At 51.2% G+C, this 16,428-nt stretch overlaps 1 protein-coding gene across 1 annotated transcript in view; it reads right to left on the bottom strand.

Moving 5' to 3' along the window:
• ARHGEF4 (Rho guanine nucleotide exchange factor 4) overlaps positions 1-16,428 on the bottom strand; it is a gene marked incomplete at both ends in the record, with an annotated part of 86,914 nt that overhangs the window by 10,119 nt on the left and 60,367 nt on the right. Inside the window, one exon of the mRNA XM_079539975.1 lies at positions 704-883. Coding sequence (XP_079396101.1) covers positions 704-883 — 180 coding nt within the window. The remainder of the gene's footprint in view (positions 1-703; positions 884-16,428) is intronic.

Raw genomic sequence — 16,428 nt, 5'->3', positions numbered from 1 at the left:
GTGCAGCGCTCACACCCTAACACAGTGAATGCATTCAGACATCCTCACCAACAGGCAAAGCCTGAACAAAGGACAGCAGTCTTTCTCCTTGCAGAAGGAAAGGAGTGCCCAGGCTCTAATTTTACCTCCCCAACTTGTACAGAGAATTCAGATGTGTTATAGAAAGCAGTGCTGGAAATGGATCTTACCTCTGCTCTGTGTAAGCGGAGGCTGTCTGGATTGCTCTACACAGCTGTCTCTGTATAGACACCTATTGGTGCCCTGCTCATCTGTACTGTCTGAAGTGACCCCTAGAGCAAAGACCTGTCTGCTATGTGTGGGACTCTTCTAGGAGCATTTGTTGCTCGCTCCTAAAGGTGATGCTGGGAGCTTAGATGCAGACTAGCCAAGTTTACACCCTGGGTAAGGAGCCCAGGGTGTCAAACCACCATGCGGGCAGCTCCTCAGCTGGCACAGCTCAGCTTAGCTCCAGAGCATAAACTAAACCGCCTTTGCTCTGATTTACTGCAAAGAGGGAGTTCTCCACACTCATCTGGGAGGGCTCAACGTACAGTGACCCAGCACAGAGCAACAGTGACAAGCACATGTGGAACAACTATCCCAGAAGTCACAGTGCTCAGCACTCACTGAGGAACTCAAAATCTGGGGGAAAGGAACATCCAGTGGTAACGAAGAGGTATGGAAAAAGCCATCAAAATCTTACCCGTACAAAGCTGGCTGGAAACCAGCCTTCGCTGTCCAGAATCCTTCCCCACCACCACTCCTTGTTGGTAGCATCCATTACTTCAATGACGTCGCCAGCCTTGAACCCCAGCTCTTGGTCGTCCATCGTGACATGGTCCCAGAGGGCTTCTGCATACACCACGCTGCCATCGCTGATGAGCTGTGGACAGAGCAGGTGAGGCTGTTAGCTGCCCAACAACAGCAGTGCAGTCAGAGCGGCCGCAGCTCTGGGGCGATCGCTGCTGAGCCAAACCAGGTGAGCGCTGCCTATTGCTCGCTCGCCACCACACACGTGAGAAGGAGCTGGTGCCAGGCTGGCACGTGCCTTGGCTGACCTTGCTCTCAATAGCACTCGTTCCCAATCCCTCGGACACAAGTGTAAATTTGATATTCTGGAATTAGTGCCTCTGTGAGCAAACAGGGCTCCGCAGTAGCACATTGCCAGTGGAGGATGCTCTTGTGCTGCTAGCACAGCCCTGCTATGGAGAGCCTTGAAATAAAAGCTTGAGTGTCAATATTTTTAGAGACGTACTTCAGAGCAGAAAGTATTCTGAGGCCTCAGAGCTGGCCTAGGACAGAGAGAGCTTTAAATCTTTAGAGTGGTTAAACATAGCACTTAAGCCGCTTAAAGTAAGTCTCCTGGAGAGTTCAAGTAATTATGCTGAGGTCCAGCAGTTATTTACAACACATCTCATAGAGGGCCTATTCTAGAAAAAAGGAATCCTCAGCAATTAAATACATAATCCAAACCAAAGTGTCAACATGACTGGGAGGGAGCTCTTGAAGGCAGTGATGATGGTGTCTGTAGGTAGCTGATGCCATTCCCAGTCATCCACCTTAGTTGTGGTGCAGCTGGTTGTAACCTGGTGCTGCTGCTCTGTGACAGACCTGCCCAGCACCTATGGGTTGCCATGTCAGAGCCTCTGCTGAACTGCAACTACAGATCATGCACCGACCTCAAAGCCTGGGCAAAATGAGGCTCCAAACACCAACATTTCCCCAGCAAAGCAGCACGTACCACTAGAAAAGGGGCTTGGTTGTTCTACAGTGGCTGCAAAGTGCTGTATTTCTAAGAAAAAATAAATGGTACACTGATAAATTCTGGGAAGATAATGGAAAGAGGAGTCAAGGAGGCATAAGGAAGAGAAAAACCACTGTCCATGACTGTATCCTACATTGCAGCAGTGTCACCCCTGCTACGTATTGCAGGCGTAATCCATGATGTGCATCTTAGGTTAGCTCCCTCATAGTTACCTGCTGCTCTAGGTTACTGTTCCTCTCAGCTATAAAAAGATGCATGTTATAAAAGAATGTCAGGATAATCACAGTACAGTGAATCAGGAGACAGTTAACTGGAGGCATACGGGGAAAAAAAAAATCAAATACAGTCTGCCTTTGGATAGCAAATGCCCCTTCACTGAACCAGAAGCAGCTTAATGCAGCGCATCCATTTTGACAAAAATAACATCAGGGTGATGGGGAAGGGGAGGGTGGGAGGTTCCCAGCTGCCCACACTGCCCACTTTCTGCTGCCTGCGGGCCAAGCAGTCACTGAGGTGTGGTCCCACCAGCAGGGAACGCAGAGCTGTGCTCCTACAACCCAGCCAGCAACACAGCAGGACCAAACTGCATGCCTTAAAGCAGCCTAGGCTGCAGTGGCAGAGGATAACCCTGGCAAAACAAACAGCTGCAGGTGGGCATAAATGTAGCTTGTCACAGGAACAGCAGCTGAGCCGCAGAGTGGACAACAGGGGAGCAGAAGCTCAGCAAAGGCTCTGTGGGAGCTGCTGTCACACACAGGGCTGTGCTCCCACGGGCAGGGGCTGTGGCTCTGTGAGCGCCCACAGCAGCGCGTAATTCCCTGCAGAGAACAGCGTTAGCAAGCTCTAGAGCACACAGCCCCTGACCAGTGCAGAAAGAATACGGCTCTTTCCAAGATCAAGTATCTTTGGTGTGCACTGTGTAAGCATGGGGCAGCAGCTGGCACATGTGGCATACCTGCGGCCAGAGGGAGATCAAGCAGACGTCCTCTGCAGCGCTGTGGCGATCGCACAGCAGTGCACCAGTGGTTTGATGGTATCAATACCTGTGGTACCAGCCTGCTGGGGCTCAGCACCTCAATGAGAGAAGGAGCCCAGGACTGCTCCTGCCCTATATTTTCTGCGTTCAAGAACAAACTGTGAATATGTTTGCCAAATACAGAAAGTCAGGACTGACCTACCATCACCTGGCCAAATACCACAGGCAAGCAGATAGATCAGATGAGCAGCCCTCATCCAAAGGAAGGTCTGAAACAACACCTGAGAGGCAGGTTAGGGGCTGACAGACAGCAAACACCATGTTTGTAGGGAGGAATGATCAATACAGAGTAAAGCAAGAAATAAAGAAAAAATGTTATATATGCTTTGGATTATCTTACTGAGTTTATCCAAACACCACTTCAAACAGACATGCCTGCAGGCTGTCTCCTCCCTCTATTGCTCCATCTGGGGTCACACACCGGGGTGCTGGAGCAGCAGAGCAGGCACAGGAGCAATGCAAAGCATTTAACGATCACCACAGTCAGTGCTTGTTTTTCTATTAGCCCTCAGCCTGTACAAATCTGTGTCTTACACTATTTCTGCACTTGTACCCAAGTGCAGTTCCCGGGCTCGTACAGAAACGCCAGACACACTCAATGTGACAGCCTATTCCCAGAGTGATTACTGTGGGGCAGCTCTGGGCATCCGTGTCACTGTGCAGCACTGCAAGCAGCTGCAGCATCCCCAGTGAGGAGCATCCTGTTAATTGGGGAATAAAGGTCTGTAGCTCTTACTCCCCACCCCTGGAAGGACTATACATGCCATCAGAAAAAAGATTTTCTGCAAAATGTGGTAGAGCACAGCACAATCATCTGGCTATATTTCAAAAGCTGTTCATCTTCCAGAGGAGCATATGTTAAAGGGAACGCTCCTCATTTCTAGGCATAGCAGCTCCTAGGCCCAAGACGGCTCATCTTACCATTGGTTTTGATCTTTGCAATTACAGCAAGGTTTGAAAAACAACTATTCTGTCCATATGAAATGACATCTACGTGTTGGCTCCGTAACATCAAGAACAATTCAATGCACGTTCTTGAAGAGCCACCATCTCCTGCCCCGAACCAGACCCTAGAAGAGAAGCATTAGAATATGAAGAACACAAACCCAGCCACCTTCAGCTGCTGGAACTACTACAGCTGGCAGCAAAACAGACAAGTTTGCCTTTGTTTATGGCAAGTCTGCAGGCAGCACTGTTTGCAACCCAGAGGCAGTGCTAACGCAGATGTTCTGAAAATCAGCTGGAGCTCTAACACTGCATTAGCATTGCTGTGCATCTACAGCTGCTTGCTTTACAGCTCGCGCAGCTGCAGCCTCGCTGCTCATTTGCAGACAACTGACGCTAAAGGCAGGCACCAGAAAGTGCTGTGCAGGTTACTCGAGCTAGCATGGCAAGAGGGTGTGAGGTGGAGGAATTGCTGTACTGCTACTGCAAGCCATGCCAAAGAGGAGATGCACTTGGGGCTGTTGCACATAGCTGCCCCAAATGAAGTCCAGGACATGAAATGGAGCTGGCACGCCACAGCCCTTGTCTTCTTTGTGTGTTCACATGCCGGCTGCTCAGCCCCTTTGTCTCAGGCTGAACACCTCAATGCAATTCCCTGTTCTGACAGGAGCTCCAGGCAATCCATGCAGAGATAAAAGATCTAGACAGCTTACAGAAGGAGGGATGGAGACTGCTTTAAGAAGCATGCATCTTTGAGCTACTTGGCTCTATCTGAATAAAATTTGAATAGCTTTCTTTTGATGTTAATTACACTGTACTACATACAGCAAAAAAGGAGTGCAAATGCAGAGAGTAGGAGCAAGACAGCTCAGGAACAGGGTGCCAATGAAATGGAATGTTCTGTGACACCAAACCAGGCTCCTTTCATGATGAGCAGAGCACTGCTGGAGCGCTTCCTAGGGAGCTGAATGGGTGCTAGGAGGGCTGCATTCCCCAAGGAATGGCTGAGCCAGGTCAGCACACACAGTTCTGCCACCTGCAGCAGCCCTGGCCCTGCAGTACAGACCCCAACACTGCTGCTCTGTTCACAGAGTCCCTCTCCCACATTCTCTCATGCGAAGTGCAGCAGAGGAGTCAGAAAAAAGATTCCACTTTCCTCCTGTCCCACGGTAGTGCTTCATGCACACAGATGGCTGCTTTACTGAGCAGCTAGAGAAGTCAGCCTGCCTTGCCCTTGAGCCAAAACCCGATGGGATAGTTCTCAAATCACCCTGACAGCTCACTCTTGTTTCCTCTCAAAACCAGTAGCTTTGTTGTTTAATGGTGGACAAGGGCTGTTTATCTCACAGACCTCTGTTGGCCTATGGTGGGCATTGAGGTACTGTGTCAGCATGTAGAGAACCATTTATTTGGTAACAACAGCTTTCCACGAAACCATTCAGACTAGCACCAAGTATATCGTTCCCTTCTGTTTATACCATCTGAGTGCAGGCTCCCGCTCAGAAGTGCTTTAAGCTGATGAGAAGAGGTGAAGGTCCCCACACAGTGGCCAGGAGAAGCCTCAGAGCACTGCAGGAGGGCAGCAGCCTGGCAGAAGACCAGAGACAGGGCTGTCCTCCAGGCATTGAGGGCACAGCACTGGGCCTCCCAGCTGTGAACCCAGGCACACGTGGCTTTTCAAGGACCAAAGAGATGCAAGAAGTTCCCAATTCCTCACCTAAGGTACAGCAGCTGATTATTTTAATGCAAAGCAAATAGGCAGGAATTGCTTTAGACCATTTTACTTTCAGCTGAAATAGGCTAGGAAAGCTCCAATGGAAGCATGGGTCAGTCACTCGCAGCCAGGGATGCTGTTTGCTCAGCTAGGTCCTTTGGTGCCCTCAGTACCCTGAGCATCACTTTCCCATGACCTGTACATTAAAAGCCTACTAATCTGTGGAACTAACGTCCTTAAGCTTTGGCACTGAAGAAACAAGAGCCGAGTCCTTATCAAACTTGATAGCACTCTGCAAAAGGTTATCTTTGCATCACATCTAGTGGTTAAATGTTCATTGCTTCCAGCAGTTGCTGGTAGTGTCTAGAGTAAATAAAGCTGTTAAACAGCTTCCATTTAAATCTTTCATGCACATTTCTAGAGGATGGTTATTTAAACTTAAGCCTAAGACGTTTATTTTCTGGTGTAAGTGAAATAGACTTTCATATTCTTTTCAAACAAACAGATACAACGCTGACTGAGTTGAGTGATAAAATAGCAAATGAAATTCTGTGCTGACAAATGTAGAACAAGCTGCATCTGACACAGACGACTGATTCTAAATGAGCTGCTCCTCAGGAATGTCTCTGCAGACAGATTTAGGAAACCATCAGCCTGGAGCATCAGGGTCAGAGAGTCTGAATGTCAGGAATGACTCAAAAGAAAGAGGCAGAGAACTATAAAAGGCACAAAGAGCAACATTAATCCAAAGACTGGAAGGGCTTCCGGGCCAGCACAAGCTTGGCAGACTTTGAAGCTGCAACAGAGTAAGGTTAGCAGAGGCTGAGCACAAGATGAAGGTCTGTGAAAGGAGGGGCAAGCTCCTAATGCAAGGCCTGTGGTGCCCAGTGAGAAGTTCAGCATAAAAGCAGCACTTCTTCCTGTGGTGCATGACGAAGCTGTACCACAGGATGCCATACAGACAAACACAGATAGCTTCACATGGAGATTAGGCAAGGCCACTCTGTATCTGGATACAATCTCTAGCACATGCAGAATCTTAAATACAAGGGAAGGAACCAAGCCATACTTATCCCAAGTTATATCTGAAAGTGTTCCTGACCAGCCCTACAGAACAGATCTTACAGAATGAATTTAGTAACAAACAATGAAGAAAGCCAGCGTATTATCTTCCATTTTGGCTATTTGTATTACCTGCTTCTTGAAAAGGTGAGTCCCAAAAAAGTTAATTTGACACAGACAGATAAGTTCCCTGAGGTACAGAAACACTCTCGTTCAGCTGGAAAATTAGCAGTTGCTAACGCAGTAATTACAAGGACATTAAGATGTCCTCTGGGCAGGGCTGCCATCTTCCTGCCACGGCTTCTTAGGCAGAAGTGAGCTTAGCACTTGCAGTGCCATAATGGGATGGAAAGTACTGCAATAATAACAGGGTGGCAAAGTTTTGGCTACAGCAAGGGAGCAGCCACAGATACAGAAGCAAAGGAAAAGAGCTGCTCACCTTCAGAAGGGCTCAAATAAGCAGGGATCTCCAGCAAGAGATGTCCTCATTCTTAAATGAGGTCTGGGAAGGGGTGAATCCTGGATCCAGCCCTTCCAGTACACTCATACACCTGAGCTCCCCTGGGTTGGCCTTGCCTTCCCACCAGGCACTCAATCACTGCTTCAGCCCTTCATTTAGCATCACCACCACAGCACTCCGTGCAGCTCAGAGCAGATCCCACACAGCACCGCTCGCAAGACACACCGAGCAAGGCCACATCTTGCTCCTTGACCAGCCGCTGCTCTTCAACCCCTGGCTGCTTTTTTTTTTCTGCCCAAATGAGAAAAAGTGGAGGGAAATAAAGGTGGACCAAAGCGTAGCCAAGGAATTTCCAGGGATGCACTCAGAGAGCAGTCCCTGAGCACAGGCTACAGGATGGGCAGGTGCTGCATCCCCACTGAGGGCTGCTCAAGAAGGCCTCCACAATTAAGAGCTTGAAGGACCTAAAAACCTCCTTTAGCTCACAAAGGGAACTTAAGTCATTCTAAAGCTCTAAATCAGCTTAAACAGCTTAAACTCATCTAAGGCCTTAAAGTGTTTTAAGCATTTTAAACCCATCTAAAGCCTTTAAATGGCTTAAGGAGCTTTAAACGCTCTGAGGCTTAAAAGTGATTTAAGTGTCTCCAACTTCAGGCTAACCCACTTCTCACACCTCTTCCACTCACACAGCACCTGTAGCTCCAGGTTCAGGCCCAAATGCACGGCTATGGCAGAACCTCTCTTCCTAGTGCCATTGATGGGTGCTCTGGTGCTTTGGGGAATGCTGCAGCCCCTCTGCAGCTGCTCACCTGATGGCAGCAGGGCCGGGCAGGTGCTGGGACAGAACCTGAAATTGGCCACGCTTTCCTCCCTTATTTTCAAAGATGGGGAAGGAGTGAGGCTGGGACTGAGTGCTCAGATTTGAACAGGACCCATTCTGGGGCACACACAGAACTACGAGGTGTCAGTTCCAGTCTGGCTGTAGGTGAGGACAGCAGACCTACTGACTCCCTCTTCAGCTCACCAGCAGTTCTGAAGTCTTCATTCACTGCAGGATAGCAAACAAATACCTAGTCAGCACAAGTCCTATATTTTCTGATGCCTTAGTTTTAATGAGGACTGGAAATAGAAACTTTTTTATTTAGAAAAGATATGACAGGATATTAACACACGATTTTGTCACTTAAGTGACAAGCTGTCCCCATTCTCCTCTCCCCACTATCTGTAGGATTACTGTCCCATTGTGCGCTGCCACTCACCTTTCCCATCCCCTTCCCTCTGCAAGACAGCTCCCACTTGCACCGTGTTTCCCACGACCGTGACTTAAAGCCAAGATTCTTGCCCTTCTGCCTCTTTCCCCTGCTGACAAGGGCCTTTGAACACCACCACCATGCCCAGTGCATCCAAGTTCAGCGAGCACAAGTGTGGCACCCTGCTCTTTGCAGAAAGCAAGGAGAGGGAACCATGCAGGTCCCAGAGCCTCAGGCCCTCTGATGATTGCTGCTACACGATCAGTTGTATCCTCAAGAGAAATTAATCTGAATTTGTTTTACAAATAAGGTTAAAGAAAACATTGTAAAGCTGATACAAACTGCATTGCTAGCAAACCGCTCTGAATTATCGAAAGGTCAGTGTCGCTTTGAGCTCACAGCAGGCAGTAAGCCAGACACTCAAGGCACGGCTCTGCTCTCCGTGTGCATGCACCATTTAATTTTAATGGAACACACAGCACAGAACAGGATAAAATGCCTTCTATTGCCGCTATGTCCTGTGAAAATATCTTTGGATTAACAGCGTTGTGCCAAAGTCTGCCTAACACCAGTAGGTGCTGGCAGACACCAAAGCCAACCGAGATCCCTTAGCAGTTTCCAGACCTGGCTCTCAGTGATGTTCTCCCTGCCCTAAAAGAACCATGCAGAATTCGCTCTCTGCTTCCTTTCCTCACCTTTTCCAGGTGAAAAGCCTCGCAGGCTTTTGGTGACCCAAAACTTGAGGCTGTTTTGTCTTTTCCCAGTCATCTCCTTCCCAATGCAAAATGTTTCAGATCTTTTCACTAAACCAAGAACCACTGTGCACACTTTGCTTTGAAAACAGCACAGAAGAAAATCTGAACATCAGCAGCACTGATAGAGAAGGCAAAGAACAAAAATCTTTGATGTTCTGTCACTGTTGGGCAAAGGAAGCTGCCCAGCATTTGTTTCTGCTTGATACCTGTGAATGTAAAAATTAGTCATTTCTTTTGTAGTTCTGCAGATGGTTCTTCAAGCTAATTACACTCTCAGAAACCCAAACCACCAAATATCCCATGCTAAGTAAAGAAGACCCATTCAAGCAGCAGCAGATTTCTGGGATCTTCTGAAATGCCAGTATTACTTTTGAGTATTTCCATTTTCTTAACTTTTCTCAAGTCCATGCCATCTGGATGAAGTGAGCTAATGGCTTCAGCAGAGCCAGAGCCTCAGGCCAGAGCCATGCTCCCATTTCCAAACCCATACTGCAAACAAGCCCCTCTCTATGGGAGAATGCAGCACATGCAGTTCCTCCTGCAGAACACAGCACCTTTCCATTGGTGCCTAGTGCAAATTTCCTCGCTACCCAACTAAAATGTCAGGTCACAACTCATCAGCCCAGCATTTCTTAGTCTCCTTGGCATAGCTATCTTGCTTGGTGAGGTGAGGAAACCTATGTGAAGTTGCTGACGAGAGCATGTGATAACAGCTCTTCAGGTTCACATGTGATCCCTACTGATGGTATTTGTATTTCCATACAATTTTTCCCCAGCTCTGCAGACACCCAGACCACGATTTGGAACAGTTAGCAGTGGTCAAACCCTGCTCTGCTGTGCTGCTCTCAGCTGCCTTAGCATCAAGGCTAACAAACTGAGCCTGTAATATTCACATACCCCCTGAAGGATGCTCGCTACAACCCCGCAGTGGGAACACACTGCCAGGTAAGAGACACCATGCTGGTTCTTTTCTTGTATCAATATGCCAGATGGATTTAAAACCGAACAAGCACAAGATCTCTAAGCGCAGACACCATGCTGGCTTGCTCCCTGCCACTTGCCCGGCCCAGCAGCTGCTCAGTGCACAGAGCAGGAGGAGAAGGCAGCTCCATCCCCCAGACTGTGCTGGCTCTGCCACTTTCCTACAGCAGGGATCGAGGTGCCTGATGAGAGCTGGTAATCTCTGAAGGGAAAGTGTGCTGGGTGGGATGAGCTGGGGTGGATAGTTTCCCTCTGGCACTGTCAGCCCAGGAGAGCCGCCTTGCACTGCGTGCCACAGCACAGAACCCTGCAGCAGTGCAATGGGACAGAGAGCAACGCACTGGGCCACCAGCAGCTGCACGTCCCAGCTCAGCCAGCGCCAGGCAGACAGCGTGGGAGCACTGTGAGCCTCAGCCATGTCTGCATGGCCATCCCAGCCAGAGAGCAGGTACAAAGACACAAGGACAGCATCATTTTATTCTGCAGTTCCCAGCACATTTTGCAGTTAACCAGCCAATGAATGGTATAAACAAGCACTCCCTCTTTTTAAAATGTCTTTAAGCTGTGCAATGGGACTTTTTTTTTCTAGTCAAAACACTGGAAGCATTAATTAAAATTAATTGTTGATGGTATCATTCTAAATGCTTACTGTGCTTCTTATCTGGCCAGCTCATGCCTTAGATTCCACGAATAAATCACAAAGACAGCAGATACCACATATCACCACAGAAATGAGCTTAGCCTGAGAGAACAAATTAAGGAGAAAGATAGAATCTAAAGCCCCCAGTCCTCTGGGAACGAGGTGCTGCTCACACTCCTGTTTGGAGGCTGCAGTTTCCAGGCCTGGCTCTCAGTGATGCTCTCCCTGTCCTGAAAGAGCCATGCAGAATTCGTTATCTGGCGATTGGGTGTATGTGTCTGCTGTAAGGTCAAGGAGAGAGGTAAACAAGGGGCTTGCCATAACGGTATGCACACAGTATGTCAGAATTAGTTATCCAGTACCCAGCTAGGCAGTGGGAAGAGAAAATGAGAAGTAATCTAACATGAAATGTTAGGAGGAAGATCGTTCTCATGCCCTTAGCAACCAGTGTTACCACCTGCGGCAGGCACTGTAACATACATCTCCAATCAGTGCTCTGTGATCTTGCAGTTTGTCTCATCATTTTTAAATGCAGGAATTCTTCTACGTTTTTTAAATTTTCTCTCACAGTATTTGGGTGCCCGTAATCTGGTGAAATTGCCCCATATGAGGAAGGGGAAGGCACTTTCCCTGGGGCTGCACTTCAAGGGACATGTTTTAGTGGGAAAATATTGGTGGTAGGCTGACAGCTGGACTGGATGAGCTCAGAGATCTTTTTCCAACCTTGTGATTCCATGATTCTTCCAGGTGGTTCCTGCCCCCAGCCCTTGGAGACAACAGGGCCATTCTGGGACGCTTTGCAGTGGCTGCCAGTCACCCCTCCATGGCACACACAGGTCCATTCCACAGGAGCTTTGCTGTGTCACAGAAGCAAAGGGAAGCAGCTGGGCAGAGCACAGATGGATTTTCGGAAATGAGGACACTGCCCCAGGTACAGCAAGAGCTGTTAAGAGTGGGCTAGAAAGAGAGGAGGGAGCAGGTCGACTTGTGCCTGCTCACAGTTTGTGATCCCCAGCAGCACGGGGTTAGTTTCCTCACTGTGCCACATCAGCCTCAGCTGCATCAGTTCTGTGCCAGGATGAAGGAGGAATTCCTGCAGAGCCTCCCAGCAGCACCCCATTTCCAGGCACAGCATAGCAGGCAGCGACAGCCCTGTTTGGCAACAAAAGCCACCTGAGGAGCAGCGCAGCAACACGATGCTTGGCTGGATGAAAGCATGGATTGCTGAGCATCCCAGCTCAGCTCTTGGTCAGAATGCTGTGCTCAGCTCCCCAGCTGCCCGCACCACCCTGTGTGAGCCAAACACTGAGCAGAACTGACCTACCTAGCACTCTAGAGCTGTGTGTGTGTGTGCAGACCCTGTGCACTCCTGCAGTTCTCACCCAGTTCATCTGATGCTTTGAGCTGTTCAAGCTTCAGAGCAGTAACTGGCAGTTCTAACACTCAGGGTCTGCGTAGAGCTGAGACCTCTCCCTTCTCCTGACAGCAAAATGCTGCTGAAATGCTGCAATGTTCTGAGCCTGCTCCAGCCCTGCCTGCAGTTCTGCCTCTGCAGCTGCTCCCCAAAGTGTTTGCCATCCCCGAGCCCTGGCACACCTGGGTCCCCGTCTGCCACGTGAGGACTGAGCCACGCTTTCATACTGACGCAGAACTTGTCCTCTCCATTAAGCGCTCTTATTTTTTTTCACCTCATGCCTGTGCCATACCCACCACCTTCCCGGGCAGAGCCTAGCTAGAATTAATAGAATTACTATTTAGAATTAATAGTCAAGTCAGATATCTTTAATAATTCCGAGTCTCCCTGTACACGAGGGATTCCCAGCAAGGCGAGGAGCCAGGGCCGGTGTTGCCCATGCCCAGCACCACACTGCCCTCCATACAATACAGCCCGCGCTCTGGTGGAACAGAACAGCACTTAGCCCATACACACTGCATTTCTTCGTGCTAAGCCAACGTGGTCGCTCGACGTTAGCGCATGACACACAGTCACACAGAGAGGTGGTACAGAGAACATCGCCACGAGACACCAGACAGCATCACCACTCCTGGAGCATCAGCACTCGGCTCTGCGCACTGAGCCTGCAGTGACCTCGGCCATCGGTACGGGAACGCGCTGCCCTGGTGAAGGCTGAGCTCCAGCTGAGCTCTGCCCAGTGGGCAGCATGGAGGATGCTGACCTCAGCCCCCAGCACCGACATGAGCAGCACGCGGTGGTTCCTCTCAGGTCGCCCTCCTGCAGGCCCCATTCCTGTTGGTGAGGTTGGGCAGTGTGGGCCCCGTGCCCGGCCCGGCAGAGCTGTGGGGCTGCAGGCAGGCAGTCAGTGAGATGCGGGGCTCTCCCTCCCATAGCCCCACAGGAGCACTCCTTGCACTGCTCCCTGCCGAGCACGGATGCTGCCGGCCTGGAGAAGGAGCACGGATGCTGCCGGCCTGGAGAAGGAGCTCCGCAGCTCCGTGCACGTACACACAGCACTAAGCTCTGAGGTATAACAAAGGGAAGAGGATAAACACCGGTGCAATGCTTCTTCAACGCTGCTGCAGCGTTTGCTCGGCCCCGGCTCACCGTGCACGCCGACCATCGATCACTTCTGCTAATGGAGCACCACTCGCAGGGCCGGGAGCACTGCGGGCTCAGCTTCTGCAGCGGCGCACGGCCTGTGGGTGCAGGGCTCCGTGCGGGACAGCCATCTCTCGTCAGACGGGCAGCAGCACGAAGGGAACAACCGGGCCGGTGGGGCAGCGGGCGACCCTGTGCTGCCATCGGGGGGCTGAGGCCGCTCGCTTGGCACAGCCCCGGGCAGTCCCCTCTCCGGCTCAGAGCGCAAGGCACAGGCAGTGACGGGAGGGGAGCGGGGAGGGAGCGAGGGCTCACGAGACAGGGATGCTCCGAGACACAGGGTGACAGCAGACGGGGCACAGAGCCACATGCTGACCTGCTGGGGGGGCCCCGCGCCCGCAGCTGGCGGCCGGCAGCCCTCAATGGAACGCCAGGAGGAACATGAGCACCACGTTGACGACGATGAGGAAAAGGAGGATGACAAAGACCACCACCCGCTGGGTCTCCGGATTCATGTTGCAGCGGAGGAAGGTGTGAAGCGCGCTCCACTTGTGCCTGCTGCGTTCAGGGACCTTTGCCATGGCTTCAGCCCAGGGACAGAATTAAAAAAAATAAAAATAAAAATAAAAATAAAAAAAAAGGGGTGGAAAAAAAAAATAGCGCCCTTCTTAGAGGAGCGCTGGGGCAGAGCGCTGCGAGCAGCGGCGCAGCTCTCAGGGGCTCGGCCCGGCCATGGCACCTGCGGGACCCCGCAGCACCCCGCCTGCCGCGGCCCCGGAGCGGTGCGGATCCCTCCCGCGAGGAGCGGCGCTGCGTTCCGGCCGCGGCGATTTGCTGCGCCGTTTCCAGGATACGCGCGGGCCTTGGCAACGCGGCGCGGGGAGCGGGGGGCGGCACGAGCGGGCGGCGGAGCCCTCGGCACCGCACCGCGCCGGCAGCCCGAGGAGCGCGGAGCGGGGACGGACGGATGTCGGAGCCGGGGGGCGAGGCCGCCTCCGCAGCCGGGAGCCTCCTGCAGGCAGCTCTGCGGAGCTGAACGGCGCGCTGCCGGGCAGGGAAGTCGGCCGGGCGGCGGAGCGCTGGGGGCAAAGCCGCGGGCAACGGCGGCAGCGCGGCGCCCGAGCGGCACCCACAGGCGCTGCCGAGAGCGGCGGAACCGCGGGCGGGGCCACGGCGGGCGCGGTGAGGGGCGGCCGGCGCCGGGGAGCTGCCGCTGCCGCACCTGCGCGCTCCAGGAGCTCGTCGGCCCTCTGCGGGAGCGCGGCGGATGAATGGTAGGAAGAGGATGACTCGGCACTTCACCCATCCTTCAGCCGCGCAGCTGTTTGGGCAGCTGCCCCTCGGGCGGGGTGCTGAGCACAGCCACCCAAAGCAGAGCAGAGCCCTCTTCCCCGTGCGACTGCCCGCAGAAGCAGCTCGGTGCTTTCGGGTGTTGGCACCAAGGCCTGCAACACCACTGCCTGCATCACCACTGCCTGCATCCTGGTGCACAGCAGCTGAGAGATCCGGAAGGATACAGGTTTCAGTGACAGCCTAGCTGGGTGCTTCCTTTCATTTCAGTTTCTGCAGAAAGTGCAAAATCAGCAGTGTCACCATGTGCTTATGGAACGATTAAGATGTGATCATAAGGTGTCATAAAACAAAAATCAAGCCCACACAGTAGGTTTAGGCTAGATATGAAGAAAGTCTTTCACATGGAGGGTGGTGAGGCACCGGCACAGGCTGCCCAGAGATGTGGTGGGTGCTCCATCCATGGAGACTTTCAAGGCCAGGCTGATCAGGCCCTGGGCAACCTGATCCAGCTGTGGCGTTCCTGTGCACTGCGGGCAGTTGGACTACATGGCCAAGGATTCCATGATCCTATGATTCTAAGTACATCAGTGTGCCATTTTCTGAGCTTAAAGATCCTGCACATCCTATCTCTAGTCTACTTACAGAACAAAGAACACCAGGTGTGAGACTTCTCCCCTTGTTCAGGCCCAGGCCCTGAACCTTCCACACCGAGCTCAAGGACCTGCAGGCTGCCTGAGCTCCTGGGCATTCCTGAGCTTTTTCCCTGTGTTTCCTTAAGAGCTTTGAAATAACAGCTCTCTCCCGTACGTTCTACAGCCCAATGCTGGCTCCCTGAGCTTGTGGGCTTCCATTTAATGAAAGTTCTTCAAGGTTAGAGTTGATTCATAGTATTGTTCAGTTCCTGGGAATTCTGTAAGTCTTGTTTGTCTGACAGCAGACAGAATTTGGGCATAAGCCACTGAACAGTGTTTTGAGGCTGGGGCCTTTAGGAGAAGGCAGTCCAAGTGAAAAGGAAGCATGGCCACATATGCTGTGCACATCTGAAAGCAGCAGTAGCATCTTCTCCAGCCTCTTGGTGCAGCTGATCAGAAGCAGAGCCCAGCAACTCACCAAGACACACACCAGATGGGTAGGCTGGCCGCTGCCCTGCTGGTGCCACATGATTTTGGGCCACTTCTGAAATCCAGTATGCTATCATTCTGCAGTCACCTCCTGAAGTCTTGGGAGCTCACGAATACATTTAAGTATTTGAAGGCAAAAGCACAGGAAGTTTGACTGAACACCTGAAAAGCTATCTGAGAAGAGAAAGTAGGTTCCTTCTTGGATGCTACATCCAGACCTTGTGGAAGAAGAAGTTTGGGACTGACACCAACTGCAACCTGGCTTCTGTCACCAACCCCATGCACTGAATCACCCTTGCAAGGTCTGTGCATGAGGGTGCTACTCCCATGATAATGCACAGTGCCACAAAGCACAACTCCTGCCACGTGCTGCGGAATGCCATGCAGCGCTCTCCCTTACACAAATAAATTCTCAATCCTCCTCCTCACTGATCAGACAACCTTCTGTAATAGGTGGCATCCATAAAATGAGGAAGGTTTTATCTCGTAGCTTGTTGGAAAGTAGGATTTAGTTTGTATAATGATTGCAGAGTCCTCACTGGAATCTGATTTGCAATCATTTACTTCCAAGCCTTCCTCTAAGAGCTCTCCTCAGTCTGATGGGAACAGAAGCACTCTGAGGGAATGATGCTGTCACTCAAAGCAGTGCCAGTGGTGAAGGCAGAGCAGCTTGAGCCCAATGGTGCACACAGTCCACAGCAGTTGGACTCATATAAGAACAGAAGCATCCTTTCCTTTACTTTTTACCAAAATAGCAGTAGTTATTTGTCCAGCCCCAAGCTGCCACCTTGCTTGCAAGTGGAGTAAACAAGGCTTAGGCTGAGTTTTCAGCTTTATAAGGTCAGAAGC

The sequence above is a fragment of the Tetrao urogallus genome (assembly GCF_951394365.1).
Source record: "Tetrao urogallus genome assembly, chromosome: 9".
Taxonomy (NCBI): Eukaryota; Metazoa; Chordata; class Aves; order Galliformes; family Phasianidae; genus Tetrao; species Tetrao urogallus.
Note: the sequence above shows the minus strand (reverse complement) of the source record. Positions and strands in the feature narration are given on the sequence as shown.